General features: G+C 37.5%; 2 protein-coding genes across 2 annotated transcripts; both read right to left on the bottom strand.

Annotated features, from left to right (window-relative positions):
• Positions 1 to 424: 424 nt before the first annotated feature.
• LOC125265538 (transmembrane protein 272-like) lies at positions 425 to 2188 on the bottom strand. Its single transcript, XM_048185823.1, has 4 exons — positions 1588 to 2188; positions 1432 to 1482; positions 882 to 1073; positions 425 to 751 (listed from the first exon to the last, which is right to left on the bottom strand). Exons 1-4 carry the CDS (start codon positions 1625 to 1627, stop codon positions 549 to 551), a joined length of 486 nt encoding a protein of 161 aa, XP_048041780.1. The 5' UTR covers positions 1628 to 2188; the 3' UTR covers positions 425 to 548.
• Positions 2189 to 9515: 7327 nt separating this feature from the next.
• LOC125265537 (transmembrane protein 272-like) lies at positions 9516 to 19289 on the bottom strand. The gene is made up of 5 exons (XM_048185822.1): positions 19023 to 19289; positions 18514 to 18585; positions 18366 to 18416; positions 18068 to 18274; positions 9516 to 10149 (listed from the first exon to the last, which is right to left on the bottom strand). Exons 2-5 carry the CDS (start codon positions 18578 to 18580, stop codon positions 9956 to 9958), a joined length of 519 nt encoding a protein of 172 aa, XP_048041779.1. The 5' UTR covers positions 18581 to 18585; positions 19023 to 19289; the 3' UTR covers positions 9516 to 9955.
• Positions 19290 to 19404: the final 115 nt, after the last annotated feature.

Genomic DNA, 19404 nt, shown 5'->3' with positions numbered 1-19404 from the left:
AATGAATCAGTGTATCGAATCCGCTGTTCGGAGCGCCAAAGTCACATGATTTCAGCCGTTGGCAGTTTGACACGCGATCTGAATCATGATTCTATACACTGATTCATTTATGCTCCGATGCTTCCTGAAGCAGTGTTTTGAAATTGGCCATCACTTTATAAGTTTTTTTTTTTTTTTTGCCCCCCAAAAATATTCTCGTCGCTTTATAATATTAAAATTGAACCACTGTACTCACATGAACTGATTTAAATTTGTTTTTAGTACCTTTATGGATCTTGAGAGAGGAAATGTCATTGCTCCCTATGCAGGCCACACTGAGCTATCGGATTTCAACTAAAATACCTTAATTTGTGTTCTGAAGATTAACGAAGGTCTTACGGGTGTAGAACAGCACGAGGGTGAGTAATAAATGACAGAATTTTCATTTTTGGGTGAACTAACCCTTTAATCTTTATTAATGAAACAACCACTTTTGGAAAATGTCTTGTAGCCTAACATATTAATAATACATCACATTTTCAGAGAATTACTGCAGGCCTGGAGTTATTTTAACACACAGCTCTATCAGTGAAGAAAACAATAGTACAGTTGTTCAAAATGGTATACAAACAAAAAACAAACAGTATGGACATACACAAAAAGCATATATTGTTGAACCAAAATGCAAACAGGTACAGGGTTCTATGACAGTGGATTCCAGTACTGGTGGAGTCATAATTGGGAGGATATATGGAATAAATCCAGTAGGTACCTGAAAGAACAACATGTAACAATCATTTGCATTAGTTTCACTATTATTTATATAAAAATAAAAATATTTACTAGACTGATAATAATTTTTTTTCCTAAACTACCAGAAATGTAACGTCTCTTTCCCTCACCAGCAAAGAACCAGCACACAATGAATACACAGAGCATCAAGCTGAAGGCACTGCAGAAGCGAGCCAGCAGACAGTCATCCAAAGTGTTCCTCAGGTACATGAGCAACAGTGAAAACAGACCAGTTGCTCCAATCACAGTTATATAGATGGGGAGGTTTGGTTGAACAGGGCACTCGTGAAAATGGGTCGTTCCTAGAAACATTTATCCAAACGGCCAATATGACAGTGTAACAATCAGACTTCCAGTGCAATAAAGCTTCTCCTTGCATACAATTCTTGGTTGAAAACAAGCATTTACAGCATTCCAGATTGTGATTTTGGATTGTTGAGGAGGTTAAACTAATCACCTTATCAGTATTTTTCATCACGGGTGCCCAATCCTGTTCCTGAATATCTACTTTCCTGCAAAGTTCAGCCCCAACACATGATCCGGTTAATTAAGATCTTCAGGAACACTTGAGAATTTGCACTGAACTTTGCAGGAAGTCAGATCTCCAGGAACAGGATTGGGCATCCGTGTCTTACATTGTAAATCAAAACTGCTCTTTACCTAATCCAGTAGCTGTTATTAAAATCATCCACGCAATCATGTTAATCACCACTGGAAAAAAAGAAAAGAAAGAAGAATACTGTTTTTCTGTTCTTTTTATTTTAGTAATTGAAAAAAAAAAACATCAAAATTTTAAAGCTTTCTTGATTTTCTTACCTATGAAAGATTTTCTGGCAGCTCTCTCAGGAGTCTCCATCTTCAATCTTTATTTCTTAAACGGTCCATAAAATTTTGAACTACCTATTATTAATTTGCCTCAGGCTTTCAAATATGAGGAGGACCCCCAGGATTAGCTTCATTATGAATATGTGAATAGGACTAAAAAGAGCTGCTCTGAGTCAACCAGTATGTTTTCACAGTTCTGTGGTCTCCAGACTTGCAAAGTAGCTTTGAAACACTTCCTTTGGTGAAATGTTGAGAAACAGTTTTAGCCAACCCAAACTGAAACATAACCATTTTGCTTTTTTTTTATTTTGTGTTGACAAAATCTGAATGTTATGATTATTATACACTGTAGTTAACATATATATTTTATTTAGTAATACTGTACCTTCAAGTCTTGAACTAGATGGAAATACAGTACTATACAGATTATGTCAAATCAGTTCATCCTAAAAAGGTGCTTTTCTGTGCCCTTTTCTGGTAGAATATAGGATATATAAAGCCAAGATCACAAGTTTGATTCTCAGGGAGCATATTTATAAAATATAGTGCTCTGTAAGTTGATTTAAATAAAGCATCTGCCAAATATAAACTCATACATTCCAAAAAACGTATGCTTGTTGCTGAGAGTTTGAAGCAGATGACTGTGGTCTTTGACAAGTATTTTGTACACAGATATAAAGCACTAAACATCCACTACAAAGCAACAAGACAGCCAGACAGCCATAACAGACTGTATTCAACCAGAATGCAAAGAGGTACAGAGTTTTGTTGCAGTAGTTCTGTTGATTTCTTGGGTCATAACTGGGAGGATGCACTGAGTATATCCAGACACTCCCTGCAATACATAGAGAAAACATTTTAGTTGAGCTAAATATTTCTTTGAGAACTGTGAAATTTGAACACCAATGACAATTTTCACTTTTATGCCCAAATCTTCCTTTTTAAGTTAAAGGGTATAAGTTAACCGACCAGTCGCCCCAATCACAGTTATATAGATATAGATGAAAAGATTTATGTCAGGGTTCTGTCACTTCAGTCTAGTTTAATCTTGGTTTTGTGACAGAGCCCTGATGCTCCTGCATTGTCTTGTCTTTGTGTGAGCGCATTTCGAGCATGCTTGCTCTCGTCTGTGTGCCTTGTTTCATGTTCGGAGTGTGGTGTTCGGATTCCAGCACTCATGTCTAGTTTGGTTTCAGCTCCATGTCGGAGTTCGGACACTTAAGCTCCATGTTTTTGTGTCTCATGAGGGCACGGGTTGTGTGTTCTTTAACTCGATGTGTGCTCTCGTCTCATGTGTTCTGTGAGCTCTTGGTTTATGTTTTCATTGACCGGGCACTCCTGGGTCGTCGTGTTCTGTGTAGACCGTGGTTCATGTTTCCATCAGTTGCACGTTTTCACGTTGTCATGTTTTGTGTGGATACACACAATGAGTGCTCTCATTGCCTCTGTGCCTGTGACTTGTTATGTTTGCGCACATGGCATGTGATTGTTTTCACTGGCCATGTGCTTGCGTTTTGGTTTTGTTTAGTGTGAGCACGTGGCTTGTCATGTCTGTTTCTTTGTGACATGTGTGCTCATGTCTATTGTGTAACCCTGCCCATTTTATTACCTGTTTATTTGGTTCAGTTGCCCCACCTGTCCTCCCTCATTAACTGCCTTGTTTGCTGCCCTATGTATTCTCCTTCCCTTCGTCCCAATGTCCATACTATCCACCCTAAATAGTATGTGAGATTAAAATAAGTGTGTTGCAAAGCATAGTATGTTGAAAGGAGTAAAAAGTCCCCAGAAGGTCTATTATTTCCAGTAGATGGAAGTGTGGATCTGTGCAGAGTATAAAAGCTAATATTGCCGTTGCGCTTTGGAGGAGGATTCAATTCAGAACTACAAACACGAGTAAAAAGTGTTTAAAAACTACAAAACTTGCGGATATGCTTGACCGACGGTGAGAGGTTTAGGTAAAGGTTTGAGTGACTAATAATCAGTTTAACCTGATAAAAAATATTTATTTAATGTTATGCGTGTTATAAATCATCTGCAATAACAATGTGGACTTTTATAAAGATCTGTTTAACTTTTAAATGCACCATTATGCATTAATATGAGGAGAGTTCTCCGCATGAAAGACCAGCACAATCGAGGGTCTGATCGAGCCTAGAGCATTATGGGTGTTGAAGTTGTCCTGCCTTTTGTCACCACAGCTCTTTATCTCAGTTTTCTCTAGTCGTGTAGCACCGATTTAAAAAAAAAAAAAAAAATCACATTTCTACTGCATAGACAGACAACTTTTATTAAACCCCCATCTTGCCAGAGGTGAATTATCCCTTTAACTGTGACTTTGCAGCCCCACATTCTTCAGCATAACAACATTATACTATACCTTTCATCTTTTTATAATTTCTCCATTATTCTTTCTATAAAATATCTTCACCCCTTCTTCTGTAATTCCCATTTGACAAAATCACCTACCACTCACCTGTGATGAACCAGCAGACAACAAACAGGTAGAGGATGATGCTGATGGAGATGAACAGCATAGACAATGCCAGCAACTCATAGGTGTCTTTTGCAAGCGAACCACGGAACAAGCCTAGAAAGCTGACTACCAGAACAAGCAAAACAAATACACCAAATACTATAAGGTAGACTGGGATGTAAGGCTGGACAGGACATTCTCTTAGAAAGTGGGCCCCTAAAAAAATAATAAAAATAAAATTCATCAGTCTTTGGAGAAGAGTGTTTGCTCACTGTACAAAGTATGTGAATGTTTCTGTCAATATTATACTGGAACATATTGATACATGCACATTATTTGTTTACAAAGACAATGTTTGTAGCACAGACAACAGTGAATAATGAGGTAAAAATACATGATTTACCTATTCCAATTGCAGCAACTAAAACCCCCAGTACAACAATAGGCAGTATCACTGAAAAATGAAGAGATTGCTGAGACAAGAATATTTTTTACACAATTTGCCAAGTATACAGTGAAACTATAGGACATTTGGAAAACATATATTATCTTAATATAGATTTTTTTTTTTAAGTAACAAAATCTTAACATAATTGTTAATACAGTTCTTACCGAACAGTGATGTCAAAAATGGTGATGGCTTTGAATTGTCCATCCTCAGAGTATCATAGTTGCTGAATGGCCTATGTAAAATAACTGCTATTAGTAAAAAAGATGTCATAAATGTGTAGGGCTGGGTAAAAAATATTGATTTCTCGATTTTAATCGATTCTCATTTTTACGAACCGATATCAATTCTTAAATCCCAAGAATCGATTAGTCTAGTCTGTTTTCAGTTGATGAATGAGCAGAATATGTAGCGCCTCCCATCCAATGAATCGCAATAATCTTTGTGCTTTGTTACTTTTGATATGAAGCAAAGTCTCAGATTTCAAATGACGTCCAGCTTATTATGAGATTCAAAAAATAAATACTGTTTTTTGCGCTGTATAATGTGATGTGACAGATCGCTTTAGTGCCTCAGTTAAAGGGTTAGTTCACCCAAAAATGAAAATTCTGTCATTAATTACTCACCCTCATGCCGTTCCACACCAGTAAGACCTTCGTTCATCTTCAGAACACAAATTAAGATATTTTAGTTGAAATCCGACAGCTCAGTGAGGCCTGCATAGGGAGCAATGACACTTCCTCTCTCAAGATCCATAAAGGTACTAAAAACATATTTAAATCAGTTCGTGTGAGTACAGTGGTTCAATATTAATATTATAAAGCGACAAGAATATTTTTGGTGCGCCAAAAAAAACCCAAAATAACGACTTATTTTATTGATGGCCGATTTCAAAACACTGCTTCAGAAAGCATCGGAGCATAAATGAATCAGTGTATCGAATCATGATTCAGATCGCGTGTCAAACTGAAATCACGTGACTTTGGCGATCCGAACAGTAGATTCGATACACTGATTCATTTATGATCCGATGCTTCCTGAAGCAGTGTTTTGAAATCGGCCATCACTTTATAAGTCTTTTTTTTTTTTGGCGCACCAAAAATATTCTCGCCTCACGGAGCCATCAGATTTCGACTAAAATATCTTAATTTAAATTCTTCTAGAAAATTTGCCATGTACTGTAATACTGAAATACTACATCCAAAATAATCGATATCGAATTGAAATCATAATCGAATCAAATCGAAAGCATGTGAATAGTAATGGAATCGAATCGTGAAAATTGTGTCAATACCCAGCCCTATAAATGTGTATAAGACATTAAATAATGTATACTATTAAAATTGAGTATGTGAATCTAAGGATTAGTGAGATTTAATGTATGTGATCATTAATAGTCTCACCTCAATATATATGTTGAGAAAAGCTTCCTCTTGCATCTCCTATGAGGGTTTTAAACAGCCTAAATGTGTAGTGTGTGTTCTGTTCTTCAGCTCATAACCTTAAAAATAAAACAGCGGAACTCTTCTGTTATCTGTCTTATTGACAATAGTAATTTCCAGTGAAGTATGAAGTAATTTCCAGTATTTCCTAACTGACTCAATAAAACTCTTGAGTCAAACTCTGGCATAATGTTGTTACAGCAGAGTGCAACGATGTTTCTGCCGTGGGCCACACCCCAGCTGGAAATTTTACTTTGATGAAATTTTACATTATGGTCTGGTAATGTTTTCAGTGGCAAGTTTTATTTTTTTTTTACCCAGAATATTCTCTTAAAAGGTAGGATAACATTCTTTAAAAACATTCTAAAAATGTTTACTGATAATATTGTCAGAACATTATCCAGTAATACTTTTTGAAGTTTTTAGCGGGAAGTTTCCCATCAGGCACTGCATGTGGACTCCAACGTCGCTCAGATGTCAAATTTTGGTCAAAAATAAAAATCATATTGATTTCTAAACCCAACATTTGCTTGATGTCAAGCTTCAAAGTCATTAAACAATTCCAGAAACAGCATTACCATATTTCTGTCATACATGTATAAAAGTTCTTATTGAGATAAAAAGAGGTTTAGATGTTGATGTCGGTTTTTAGAGGAATAATTTGGTTTGATTTTATTGTCACCATTATTGTGGTCAGTGTTTGTTTTAGTTGGGCAGTTTGACTCTTGACTTTTTAACATTACTTTTTCTTTGGCTGCTGTAATTGTTTGTTATGACAAGTACAGCAAAAGAAAATGTGATCAGATGATGTTGGCTACTTGTTGATGATAAAGATATTATCATCATTTAGCGGTCTGATTACCTGATTTCACCCAGTCTAATCTATGGTATTAATTTCACATTATTTCTTACAGCAACTCTGTGATACTGTATTATATCCAGCAGTGTTTAAATCAGAAAATTTAAAAAAAGATTGAAAGATTTTAAAAACATTTTTTAACTCCTTTGACAGTAAGACACACACAAACATCAAGAATCAGCATATGAATCACAATAAAGCTGACGTGTTTGCATTCTGGTTGCATCATACAAAACTCATCCTTGGCTCCCAGAATGCAATGTGGCATGAAGCATATGTTGATTCTTCATATGTTGATGTCTGTGTGTGTCTAAGTGATGCAGTAGTTCAAAATGTTTAGTGTACAATGTGTTTTAAAATTTTTACAGGTTATCTGATTAAAACACTCCTGGATATCATGCTGTTAGAAACACATTACTACAGATCAGACCACTACATGATGATTATATATGTACCCAACATCTGATCACATATCCTGCTATTCTTTCCATAACAAACAAACAAAGTTACAACAGTCAGAGAAAAAATAACATTGAAAAGTCAAGAGTCAATCTGCCCAACTAAATCAAATACTGATCACCATAATGAAGACATCAAATCAAACTATTCAATAATGCATCAACATATGTTTATTCGCAGAAAGAACTTTTGTACACGTCAAAAATGAAGTCTGGTTTATAATAAGTGAAGCTGGTAATGCTGTTTTTTGGAGTTATTTAATGATGTTGGAGCTTGACGTCAAACAAACGCTGGATTTTCACTTTCAACCAAAATTTTACGTCTGAAGTGCACATCCAATGCCCAATAGGAAGCTTCCCAGCCCGCTAAAAACTTTATTGGAATGTTAGGGCAGTGTTTCTCAACCCTGGTCCTGGAGGACCCCCAACACTGCACATTTTGAAAGTCTCCTCTGTCTGACACACTCATTTCAGGTAGTGGAGTTTCTTCTAATGAGCTGATGAGTTGAATCAGGTGTGTTTAATTAGGGAGAAAGACAAAACCTGCAGTGTTGGGGGTCCTTCAGGACCAGGGTTGAGAAACACTGTGTTAGGGGATAATGTTCTAACAATGTTATCACTAAACATTTTTTGAATGTTTTTAGAGAATGCTATCCTACCTTTTAGCAGAACATTCTGGGAACAAAAATAAAACATTCCCAGAACATAAAAAAATGTCTAGCTGGGAACTTCCAGACTGAAGTAGTCATTTTCAAGGTAAAGGAAATTTCTTTACTCACTGGGCTTAACCAAAACAATTAGATCAATGTGTTATTGAAATTTACTATAAAAACAGCACGTCGAGACAATCTTTACACATCTTTACAATCTTTCCTAAAACCACCAACAGAAATTACAACACAAGTTTGGGGTCTCAATAAGATTTTTTTAAGGGATTCTTTTATTCAGCAAGAATGCATTAAATTGATCATAAGTGACAGTTAAGACATGTTTAATGTTACAAATGTGTTATTTAAAGAACAGACTTTAAAAATCTTACTGACCACAAACTTCTGAACGGAAGTGTAAGTCTATTCTTCTGCTTTTTCTTCGGTATATTTGAGAAATGACATTTCCAGTTGGAAGTAGCCTGCCTACATGTCTACATCTTGCATATAGCACAAACTATGACCCTTACTCAACTTCAACTTAAACAATGGCATATATTTATAGTAATTAAGGTTACTCGCCTATCAGTTTTATTTGTTAGCTCTCAAGTATTAGAATTGGGGTGGCTTTATTATACTGTTTTGACCAAAAATGTGGTCAGATGGCCGGTTTAAATACAAGATATGCTCTCTTTTTTAATATTAAAAAACGACATGTAGCAAAGACAATAAACTCGCTAAACTGCTTATCCATTTCTCCAGCAAAGGAGGCTGTAATGTCACTGCCTGAACGGCAGAGGTCACTGTCTCCTTGTATATGCACGTAACGTCACCGTCGGCCGGAGTGACTGCGGTCACGCCCACTGAGTAGCAAAAAGACTGAGTGGCAGCATTGGTTTTTAGCGTAAATGCCGTAAAAAAACGCAAAACACATCTAAAACGGGAAAGATCTTTGCGATTTACAGTACAAATATATTTTTTTAAAATAAACACTGACAAACTATACAAGTTTCAGGGCTGGAAACATTGGTATAAGTGATCACCCGGATTGTGTTCACAGGTAAATTTGCTTTATGTATTTCAGGCATATAAATGTCAGGAAACACTGCATGTCAACATACATGGATCACTGGATCTTTGGTAAGTTGTAAGGAACACTATATTGAGTCCAACCTTTCCCGCATTTTCCCCTATTAAATCCAGTCTTGCAGAAGGCTCTTTTTCCACTTAGTCAGGCTGAGGGGGCGTGTTCCGGCGGGAAAGTGACGTCATGCATACATTTTTCACATGTATCCCGCTGTAATGTTTTCTAACCGGGTCATTCTTCATTTGTGGTGGCAAATGGTGTCCCTCTACTTTACAATAGTTGAAATAAACTTTAAATATCAATAAATTCATTTTTTTTTTGCATATTCTGTAGAATAAAATACAATTTGTGCACTATTAATAGTTAAAGTTTTGATTTAAATTACATATTTAATTAAGTTTGGAAGATTGCATTTGTAACAAAATATGCATGTTTCCGCCATACCTCAAAGAGGTATCATGGAATGCAACAATATTACATTTTTAACACAAATAAAGTGGTTAAATTGGGAATATAGATTTTATTTAACATGTACAATAGTATTAAATTGTTTTATAAAATACATATTTTGTATTATTTAAGAAAAAAGTAGTGTCCCCCAAATACATGTCTGTGGTGTTACAACAATGGATGTCGCCCCTTTAAGACAAGGGGGAGCTCTATTTGGACTACTTCCTGTGTGTAAAGGTCATTGCAGGTGCTGATTGATCTGAGGGGTGCATCATGAGTACATTCTTTCTTATTAATTTTCTTAAAGTTAGCTAAATTTCTGACAATTTCATGTGTCGCACATTATTAGTGTCTGTGGTGTTATGTTGTGTGTTCGTGTATTTTGGGGGCAAAGCAATGAAGGGTGGTATGTTTGTTTGGGTTCATTTCAAATATCAGCAGTGTTTCTCAGAAATCGCTAACTGCACCTTTACGGTGGCCCACAGAGTGTTTTTTTTAACCTTTTGCTAATCCACAAATGCAAGTACAGATACAGAAACAGCATCTGAGCAACAGTGCCACACCTAACAGAACATATCCCAGAGTGGTGGTCCAGAATGCAAACAAGTAGAGGGTCTTATTGCAGTAGGGAACTCCAGCCAGGGTTTGGTTGTAGTTAGGAGGGTAAATAGAGTAAATCCACACACTGCCTGTTTAAAAAAAAAAAAAAAAAAAAAAAAAAAAAAAAATCAAAAATGTAAATTTTTTATATTACGATTTGATGAAAGGGTTAGTTCACCCAAAAGTCGTTACTCATCCTGATGTTGTTCCAAACCCGTAAGACTTTTGTTCATCTTCAGAACGTGACGAGAATACTTTTTGTGCACTGGTTTGGAACTTTACGAATCAAATCAGTGGTTCTGAGTGCCAAAGTCACGTGATTTCAGCAGTTTTAGCAGTTTGATACGTGATCCGAATCACTAATTTGAAACAAAAGATTCTTAAAGCTATTTTGTTTTTTTTTTGGCTCTAAAAGTATTCTCGTCGCTTTACAATATTAAGCTTGAACCACTGTACTCACATGAACTGTTTTAAAGGTGCCCTCGAAAGAAAAATCTAATTTATCTTGGTATTGTTAAACAAGAGTTCAGTACATGGAAATTACATACAGTGAGTCTCAAACTCCATTGTTTCCTCCTTTTTATATAAATCTCATTTGTTTAAAAGACCTCCGAAGAACAGGCGAATCTCAACATAACACCGACTGTTACGTAACAGTCGGGGTGTATGCCCCCAATATTTGCATATGCCAGCCCACGTTTCCAACATTATAAAAGGCATTAGACAAGGGCAGCCAGTATTAACGTCTGGATGTGCACAACCAAATCATCAGACTATGTAAGCAAGCAAGAACAATAGCGAAAAATGGCAGATGGAGCAATAATAACTGACATGATCCATGATAACATTATATTTTTAGTGATATTTGTAAACTGTCTTTCTAAATGTTTCGTTAGCATGTTGCTAATGTACTGTTAAATGTGGTTAAAGTTACCATCGGTTATTACTGTATTCACGGAGACAAGAGCCGTCGCTATTTTCATTTTTAAACACTTGCAGTCTGTATAATGCATAAACACAACTTCATTCTTTATAAATCTCTCCAACAGTGTAGCATTAGCCGTTAGCCACAGAGCACTATCAAACTCATTCAAAATCAGAAGTAAACAATATAACCGTATACAATACTCACATAATCCGACGCATGCATGCCACATGCATGACGAACACTTTGTAAAGATCCATTTTGAGGGTTATATTAGCTGTGTGAACTTTGTTAAGGCCCTGTTGAAGGCAAGTGCGAGCTCTGTGGGCAGAGAGCACGGGATTTAAAGGGGCCGCAGCATAAAATCGGCGCGTTTATAATGATGCCCCAAAATAGGCAGTTAAAAAAAATTATAAAAAAAATCTATGGGGTATTTTGATATGAAACTTCACAGACACATTCAGGGGACACCTTAGACTTATATTACATCTTTTAAAAACATAATCTAGGGCACCTTTAAATATGTCTTTAGTACCTTTCTGGATCTTGAGAGGTTCAGTGACATTGAAACAGTGGCTTTGAAACAATCTCAGTTATATAAAGCGCAATAAATAAAGGCAACGACTTCACTTGCCACATTTATTTTTTTTACCTTTACTTATTTTTTAATTCATTAATTAAATGGTTAAAAGGGGCTATATTCAAAATTCAGAAACCCTTGTTATTAGCGACACCGGTGGACGTAAAGTGAACTGCAGCCAGCAATTTACTGCTCGTGATCGCACTCTTGCACACATAATGTAACAGAGATTGGCCTGTTTACGAACATCCAGACACAGTCCACACAGCTGAGAGCGACGTTTCAGATTAATATGTGCTAGGCTATGCTTTTCTCGCTCAATAACAAAAACACAACAAAAATGACAGCGGTGAGAAAACAGTTTAAAAAAGCATCTGATCATAGCGATGTGGATATGTTAAGCTCTGCAATTCACCGGCATCATTTCAACAGGTGAGGTAATTAAAATTACATTGTTATGGCTTTATTTGAGATTATAGACTATATGGATCTTGCTATCCGGTTGTTAAGTCTGACGTCACGCGGCAGCGCTTCCGGGTCCTAACGCTCTATCTCATACCACAAGAAAACAACAAATGGTGCTAATATACATACACGATGTGGTGTAATACTACAAAAAATATATAATTATAACCTTTATCTCCATACCAAAATTCCAGATGGCCAGACAATGATTCATCTTTTATAAATCGTTAAAATATTAATATCTGTGACGCTGTGAGCACGGAGACTGTTGTGTAGACTGTAAGTATTTAAAATGTTTAAATTTTTAAAATGATTTATGTTTAATCAGAATTAATCAGAATTTAATCAGAAACGGATGTTGCTTCTTGCTTCGCTACTGTTCGGACGCTCTTACTTACAGCTCCGTGCTTTGCTCTATTGCTTTTATATTTTATCTCCTAATTTTAACTACAGCAAATCGGCACAGTGCTCAAACGACAAATCTTGGCAACAACAATCTTTTTAACTGGAAGAATTGCTACAAAAAAAGGGGAATTTTTATCCAACCAGCCTCCCACTGACCGCCATCAGCTTACATTCCGGAGAAGGGAAAACACAGCTGCCTACATCCAAAAGGATTAGAAATAATATGCCTCTTCTGGTTGAAGAATCTACCTGCTGCACAAACTGCCACAGACTTCTACAAAGGATTGCAGTTCTTGAAACAAAGTTACTTGCGGGACTACCAAACCAGAAGGAACACACAACAGAGCTTCGTCATGGACGTCCTCAGCACAAAGCCGGTGAGTCCCATGAATCTAATGCCCCTAAACAGACCGTACTGAGTGCCGGGACTGATCAGCACATTAATCGATGGCACACACAGGGAGCGAGACCCAAAGGCACTCGAGACATTAGATTGTCACGAGTATCACATATTAATGCAGTAGCATCCTCTACCCCAAACACTAGCTCCCTACCACCGCCAATACATCTGGAGAACAATTTGAAGTTTTAATGAATGTGGGTGAGGAATCTCCAGACTTGATGAATGTGGGTGAGGAATCCCCAAACATGATCGGACACAGATCAAATCAGCCAGCAGCTAACACCGATGCTAACTGCCGCTCAAGGTTGAACAGTCAGCGGCACTCAGCTCTTAGAGCAGCCGAGCCCAGGACTCTGATAGTGGGTGACTCTATTATCAGAAACATTAGCAGCAGGGATACAACTACATGCTGCCTTCCACAAGCAACAGTTTCTGATGTAAACAGGGAACTTAAGAGCATTCTGATGAAATATAAGACTGCAAATCGACTAATCATTCATGTGGGGAAGAATGATATTCGGAAGGAGCAGTCAGAACTCCTTAAGAGGGATTTCAATGAACTTTTTGAAATGCTTAAAAGACTAAAAGTTCAGTCGTTCATCAGTGGACCACTCCCAGCAAGAGGAACAAATAGATTTACACGGTTGCTTGGACTTAACACATGGCTGCAAAAAACCTGCAACTTAAAAGGACTGAACTTCATCGACAACTTCAATCTGTTCTGGAGTCAGAGACAATTGTTCACTCATGATGGCCTGCACCCAAACAAACTGGGCTCAAGAGTGCTAAAGGACAATATCTACTTCTGCCTCCATCATCCTTCAGCAGTGTGTGCAAATCCACTCAACCTGAATGGCACAAACACACCTGGACAGAGTACAACTGACCACAGGACTTCACTTCAGCAGCTGAATGGACAATTGACACTTCCCACAAGGTCAATGATAACACCACGCAGCCACAACAACCACTGCTCACGAACACAATCCTAACTGAGCCCTGCCCACAGAGCTCACCGAGAGACAGTGACGTGTTAGAACTGCTCCAAGATTCAGCACCCAAGGACGACTTTTGGGAAAACAGCCAGGGAAGCCAGGACAGCATATTACAACCTCCGGTAACACAAGAGCAACAGCCCCTCTCACCGGACACGTTATCCCTCTCTCCAGCATCCCCTCTTCTGTGCTTTTCAGAGAAAATGGAGGAACTGGTGTATGCTGGATCCAAACTCTCCCACTCCTTTGCTGCGAGCCCCCAGATATCAACAAAAAAGTGTCAAGCCCCGAAACCACAAAGCCTGTGGGCCCAGCTCGGCCACCCCCTCCTCCTGCGAGAGCTCTTCGGCCCCTGCCACAACGCCAGGGCCCTCACCCTCCTCCATCTGTTCTAGGTGAATCAAAAACAACCGATAACAGCTCTCAGTGATGTGTGTCGGGTCCCCGCTACGATAACAGTGACTTTATCAATTGTTTACAGAACAAGCGGGAACCCAGTGTGCCTGTAGCTTTCTCTATTTCTGTTTTATTACGTTATAGAAAGCCTAAGGCCTTTTCAAACCGTTTGGCAAACCCATTTAATCTGCTACCTATTACACGTCAAACTAAGATTACTGTAGAGACAGAAAGTAAGACTGTTAAGTTAGCACTTTTAAACATCCGCTCACTTAAAAATAAATCACTTCTAGTCAATGACTTAATAACCACAAACAACCTAGATTTTATGCTTCTAAATGAAACATGGCTTGAAGACAGCTGCAGTGCAACAATCCTGAATGAAATAGCCCCTCCTAACTTTACTTTTATGAGTGTCTGCAGAGCTGTTAGGAGAGGTGGAGGTGTTGCTGCTCTATTTAAAGATGTCTATCAATGCAAGCAAGTGTCATTTGGGGATTACTTGTCTTTCGAATATTTAGGTATTGTGTTAAAAGGTGCTCCTCGCATTCTACTTATAGTTATTTACAGGCCTCCAAAATACTCTCCAGCCTTTGTGGAGGATTTTACAGAACTGTTATCAGCAATTTCCTCAGAGTTTGACTGTTTTGTTATTACTGGGGACTTTAACATCCACATAGACAATGCAGAATCCAATATGGCAAAAGAAATCATAACTGTTCTGAATACTTTTGATCTGACTCAGCATGTACATGGACCTACACACAATCGTGGACACACTCTAGATTTAATTATTAGTAAGGGTCTAAACATTTCATCCATTGTCATTAAGGATGTAGCGCTATCTGATCATTTCTGTATTTTCTTTGAAATATTGATCTGTCCGACTGTTGAAGCTAGATCTGTCTCGGGCAAAAAGCGATGCTTAAATGAGAATACTAGTGCACTGTTTATGAAGGCTATATCTTTAACACCAAGCATATCTGCAGACTCTGTTGATTTTCTCCTTGATTCTTTTAACTCAAAAATACAGAATGTTATTGATAACATTGCTCCTGTGAAAGTCAGGAAGAAAAGTGGCAGACAAAAAGCACAGTGGAGAAACTCAACAGCAGTGCAAAATATGAAAAGACAATGCAGAAAAGCTGAGCGCATGTGGCGAAAGACAAAACTTGAAATTCATTATAACATCTATAAAGATATTCTTCATGCTTTCAATGTGGAATTAGGCAAAGCTAGACAGACCTTCTTCTCAAATATAATAAACAGAAACTTAAACAACACCCACACTCTTTTTGCTACTGTAGAGAGACTAACAAACCCCCCAAGTCAGATTCCTAGTGAAATGCTCTCAGACAGCAAATGTTGTGAGTTTGCTTCCTTCTTCTCTGAGAAAATTAATAATATCAGAAAGGCGATCAGCACATCCTTGAGCTGCACTGGGGTAAAACAGATCAGATCACAACCTCAGAAAGTAGCTATTATGTCTGATTTCGAAGCAATTGATGGTAAAATTTTGGAAGAAACAGTACAGCACCTTAAAACATCAACCTGCGCCCTTGACACACTTCCCACATCTTTTTTCAAAAGAGTGTTTAACTGTTTAGAAGCAGATCTCCTAGAAGTGGTAAATGCCTCACTTCTCTCTGGGACTTTTCCAAAATCCCTGAAAACTGCAGTTGTTAAGCCCCTCCTGAAAAAGAGCAATCTGGATAACACCATATTGAGCAACTACAGGCCAATCTCAAATCTTCCTTTCATAGGCAAGATCATTGAAAAAGTTGTTTTCAATCAGCTGAACAAGTTCTTAAGCTTGAATGGATACTTTGACAACTTTCAATCTGGTTTCCGACCGCATCACAGCACAGAGACAGCACTCATAAAGATAATAAATGATATTCGCCTAAACACAGATTCAGGTAAATTATCAGTGCTGGTTTTACTCGACCTCAGTGCTGCATTTGACACTGTTGATCACAACATTCTTCTTGACAGGCTCGAAAACTGGGTTGGGCTTTCTGGGATGGTCCTTAAATGGTTCAGGTCATACTTAGAAGGGAGAGGTTATTATGTGAGTATCGGTGACTATAAGTCTGAGTGGACATCCATGACATGCGGAGTCCCTCAAGGTTCAATACTTGCACCCCTCCTGTTCAACCTATATATGCTGCCACTGAGCCAAATAATGAGAAAGAACCAAATTGCATATCACAGCTATGCAGATGACACCCAGATTTACCTAGCCCTCTCACCTAACGACTACAGCCCCATTGACTCCCTGTGCCAATGCATTGATGAAATTAAAAATTGGATGTGCCTAAACTTCCTTCAGTTAAACAAAGACAAAACTGAAGTCATTGCATTTGGAAACAAAGACGAAGTTCTCAAAGTGAACACGTACCTTCACTCTAGGGGTCAAACAACTAAAAATCAAGTCAGGAATCTTGGTGTGATTCTGGAGTTTCAGTAGCCATGTAAAGACAATAACTAAATCAGCATATTATCATCTCAAAAATATTGCAAGAATTAGATGCTTTGTCTCCAGTCAAGACTTGTTCATGCTTTCATCACCAGCAGGGTGGATTACTGTAATGGGCTCCTCACTGGCCTTCCCAAAAAGACCATAAGACAACTGCAGCTCGTACAGAACGCTGCTGCCAGGATACTGAGCAGAACTCGAAAACATGAACACATCACACCAGTCCTCAGGTCCTTGCACTGGCTTCCAGTTGCATTTAGAATTGATTTTAAAGTACTGTTACTCGTTTATAAATCACTCAATGGCCTAGGACCCCAATACATTGCAGATATGCTCATAGAATATAAACCTAACAGATCACTCAGATCATCAGGATCAACACACTTAAAAATACCAAGGGTTCACTCAAAGCAGGGAGAGTCTGCTTTTAGCTGTTACGCCAGCCGCAGCTGGAACCAGCTTCCAGAAGAGATCAGGTGTGCTCCTACAGTAGCCACATTCAAATCCAGACTCAAAACACATCTTTTTATCTATGCATTTGCTGATTGAGCACTGTGCTATGTCCGAACTGTTTGCACTTTATTTTATACGTATTATCTTTTAATTCTTTAAATTCCTTTTCCTGTTTTTATTTCATTTTTAATGTATTTTATCATCTTGATTCTGACTTTTAAAGCATTTTAAATATTGCGGTAAAATTCTCTGTTTTTACTGTTATTTCTATTCCTTATGTTCTCTTTTTATTATTATTCTTTATATAAAGCACTTTGAATTACCATTGTGTATGAAATGTGCTATACAAATAAAATTGCCTTGCCTTGCCTTGCCTTTAATATGAATAAATAGCGCTCATAAACGGCCGTCGATCGCATTCTCAAGTGAAACGAGTTGAGGCTTGGACCCGGAAACGGCGTTCCTTACGTCACACCTTAACAAGCGGATATAGTTTGAATTGATCCCTTTTCTTTGCATGGCACATTGACATTAAAGTATAGACTCTTTCGGCATTATACAGAATATCATATTGTTAATTGTTTCAAATGAGCAAAATTTGTCTCTGAAATTCAGATTTGCAAAGTTCAAAATGAAATGTTGTTTTTTTTAAGTTACATAATAAACAGACATTGTCTGAGCTATTTTACAGAACAAAAGTTCATGTTCACACCCAAATTTCAGGCAGACGCACACACAAAAACACTGACAGTGTTTTTCATTCACAGCTTAGAATTCTAATGAAAATTTGCTGTTTGTTTGGCAAGTGTCTTTGTAATAGATTAATGGAGCAATTCACAAAGCATTGTTGAAGACCTATAACACATTAAATGACCTCTTCCACCCACATACACCACCCTATCTTACCACTGATCAGCCAGCAGAACAAGAAGGTAGAAACCAGAGCATTCCACACAGTGCAGATGAAGCTGAGCATAGTACGACCCGTTTCCTCCGTCACCCTGGCACAGGGCAGACAAGACAACAAGGCCAGAAGTACACTAAACACTCCACATACCAGCACATACAGTGGGATATAGTGCTGCTGGGGACAGTCTTGAAGATGTACTGCACCTGTGATTTCATAAGCAACACAAGAGCACCTTAAATGACTGAAGGTAATGGCAGAAGAATAATTACATTACTTACATTCACTGAAACACACCTATTGCAATCTGAGCAATGGGAAGAGCCAGGAGTAGTAGTTTTGAAATCACTGAAATACAAATCAGTCCAAAAGTTGCTAGAGTCAGTATACTTTATGTTCATTAAGTACAGAAGTAACAATTGTTTAGGGAGTAAAACTCTCATACCAAGGCAAGCTGTACTAGTTCCTCCTGGAGGAGATTTCACATAATTCCACATTTGTTTTGGATCCATGGTGCCTATGCAAAGCAAACAACATCTCAACCCAGGGAAATGCATGACTTGATTCAAAAGAATTCATTGTGCATTTATTACAGGTCATGAGTTTGTAGTATTTAAAATATGCTGGACCATTACATTAAAAACAAATGTTTCGTTTTTAAATACTAAACTTTACAAATGAGGGTCTAAACTGTCAGTCTTGAAAGAAAGCAGTTAATTAACCATTATGCACTAAAGACTTTAATAAATGTATTTGCATGTTAAATTTTCTTAAATTTCTTTCAGTTTATATGGTTTAAACATAATATTGATTTGAGTTAGTATTGAGTTGAATTAAATATTGTAAACTACAGTATTGATCAATTTATTTCAAGTATAAATCTGTAAATAATACACTGTCAGACATACCTCTTTTACATACATGCAAATGTTACTTAGCACAAAAAATGCTTACCTTAAATTCTGGTTCTGGAAAGTCTTTACCTGACACACTCCTGGATTAGAAACAGCCTGAAATGATTCTTCATGGGGTTTGTGCTCTCTGTTTTAGAAGGTTTTAACATCCTTCCATTTCTTTTTTTTTAACAATTGTAACATTTCAAGATAAACCGGTTCTTGCTGTGTGCAAACAAAATCACAAACATGGCATGCAATGTGCTGAAATGAATTCAATAAGCTGGAATCATTGTCCTTCACAAGAATTATCTTAAGTTTAGCAGGGGCTTGTGAAATTTTTCCGTTTTGCATTAGTGGTTTTCACCTTGCGTTTTTGATAAACCTTGGTAAATCTTGTTTGTTCAAGAGATTAAAATCTAGATGATCAAAATAATTTAAAC

Source organism: Megalobrama amblycephala, linkage group LG3 (assembly GCF_018812025.1).
Source record: "Megalobrama amblycephala isolate DHTTF-2021 linkage group LG3, ASM1881202v1, whole genome shotgun sequence".
NCBI lineage: Eukaryota > Metazoa > Chordata > Actinopteri > Cypriniformes > Xenocyprididae > Megalobrama > Megalobrama amblycephala.
Note: the sequence above shows the minus strand (reverse complement) of the source record. Positions and strands in the feature narration are given on the sequence as shown.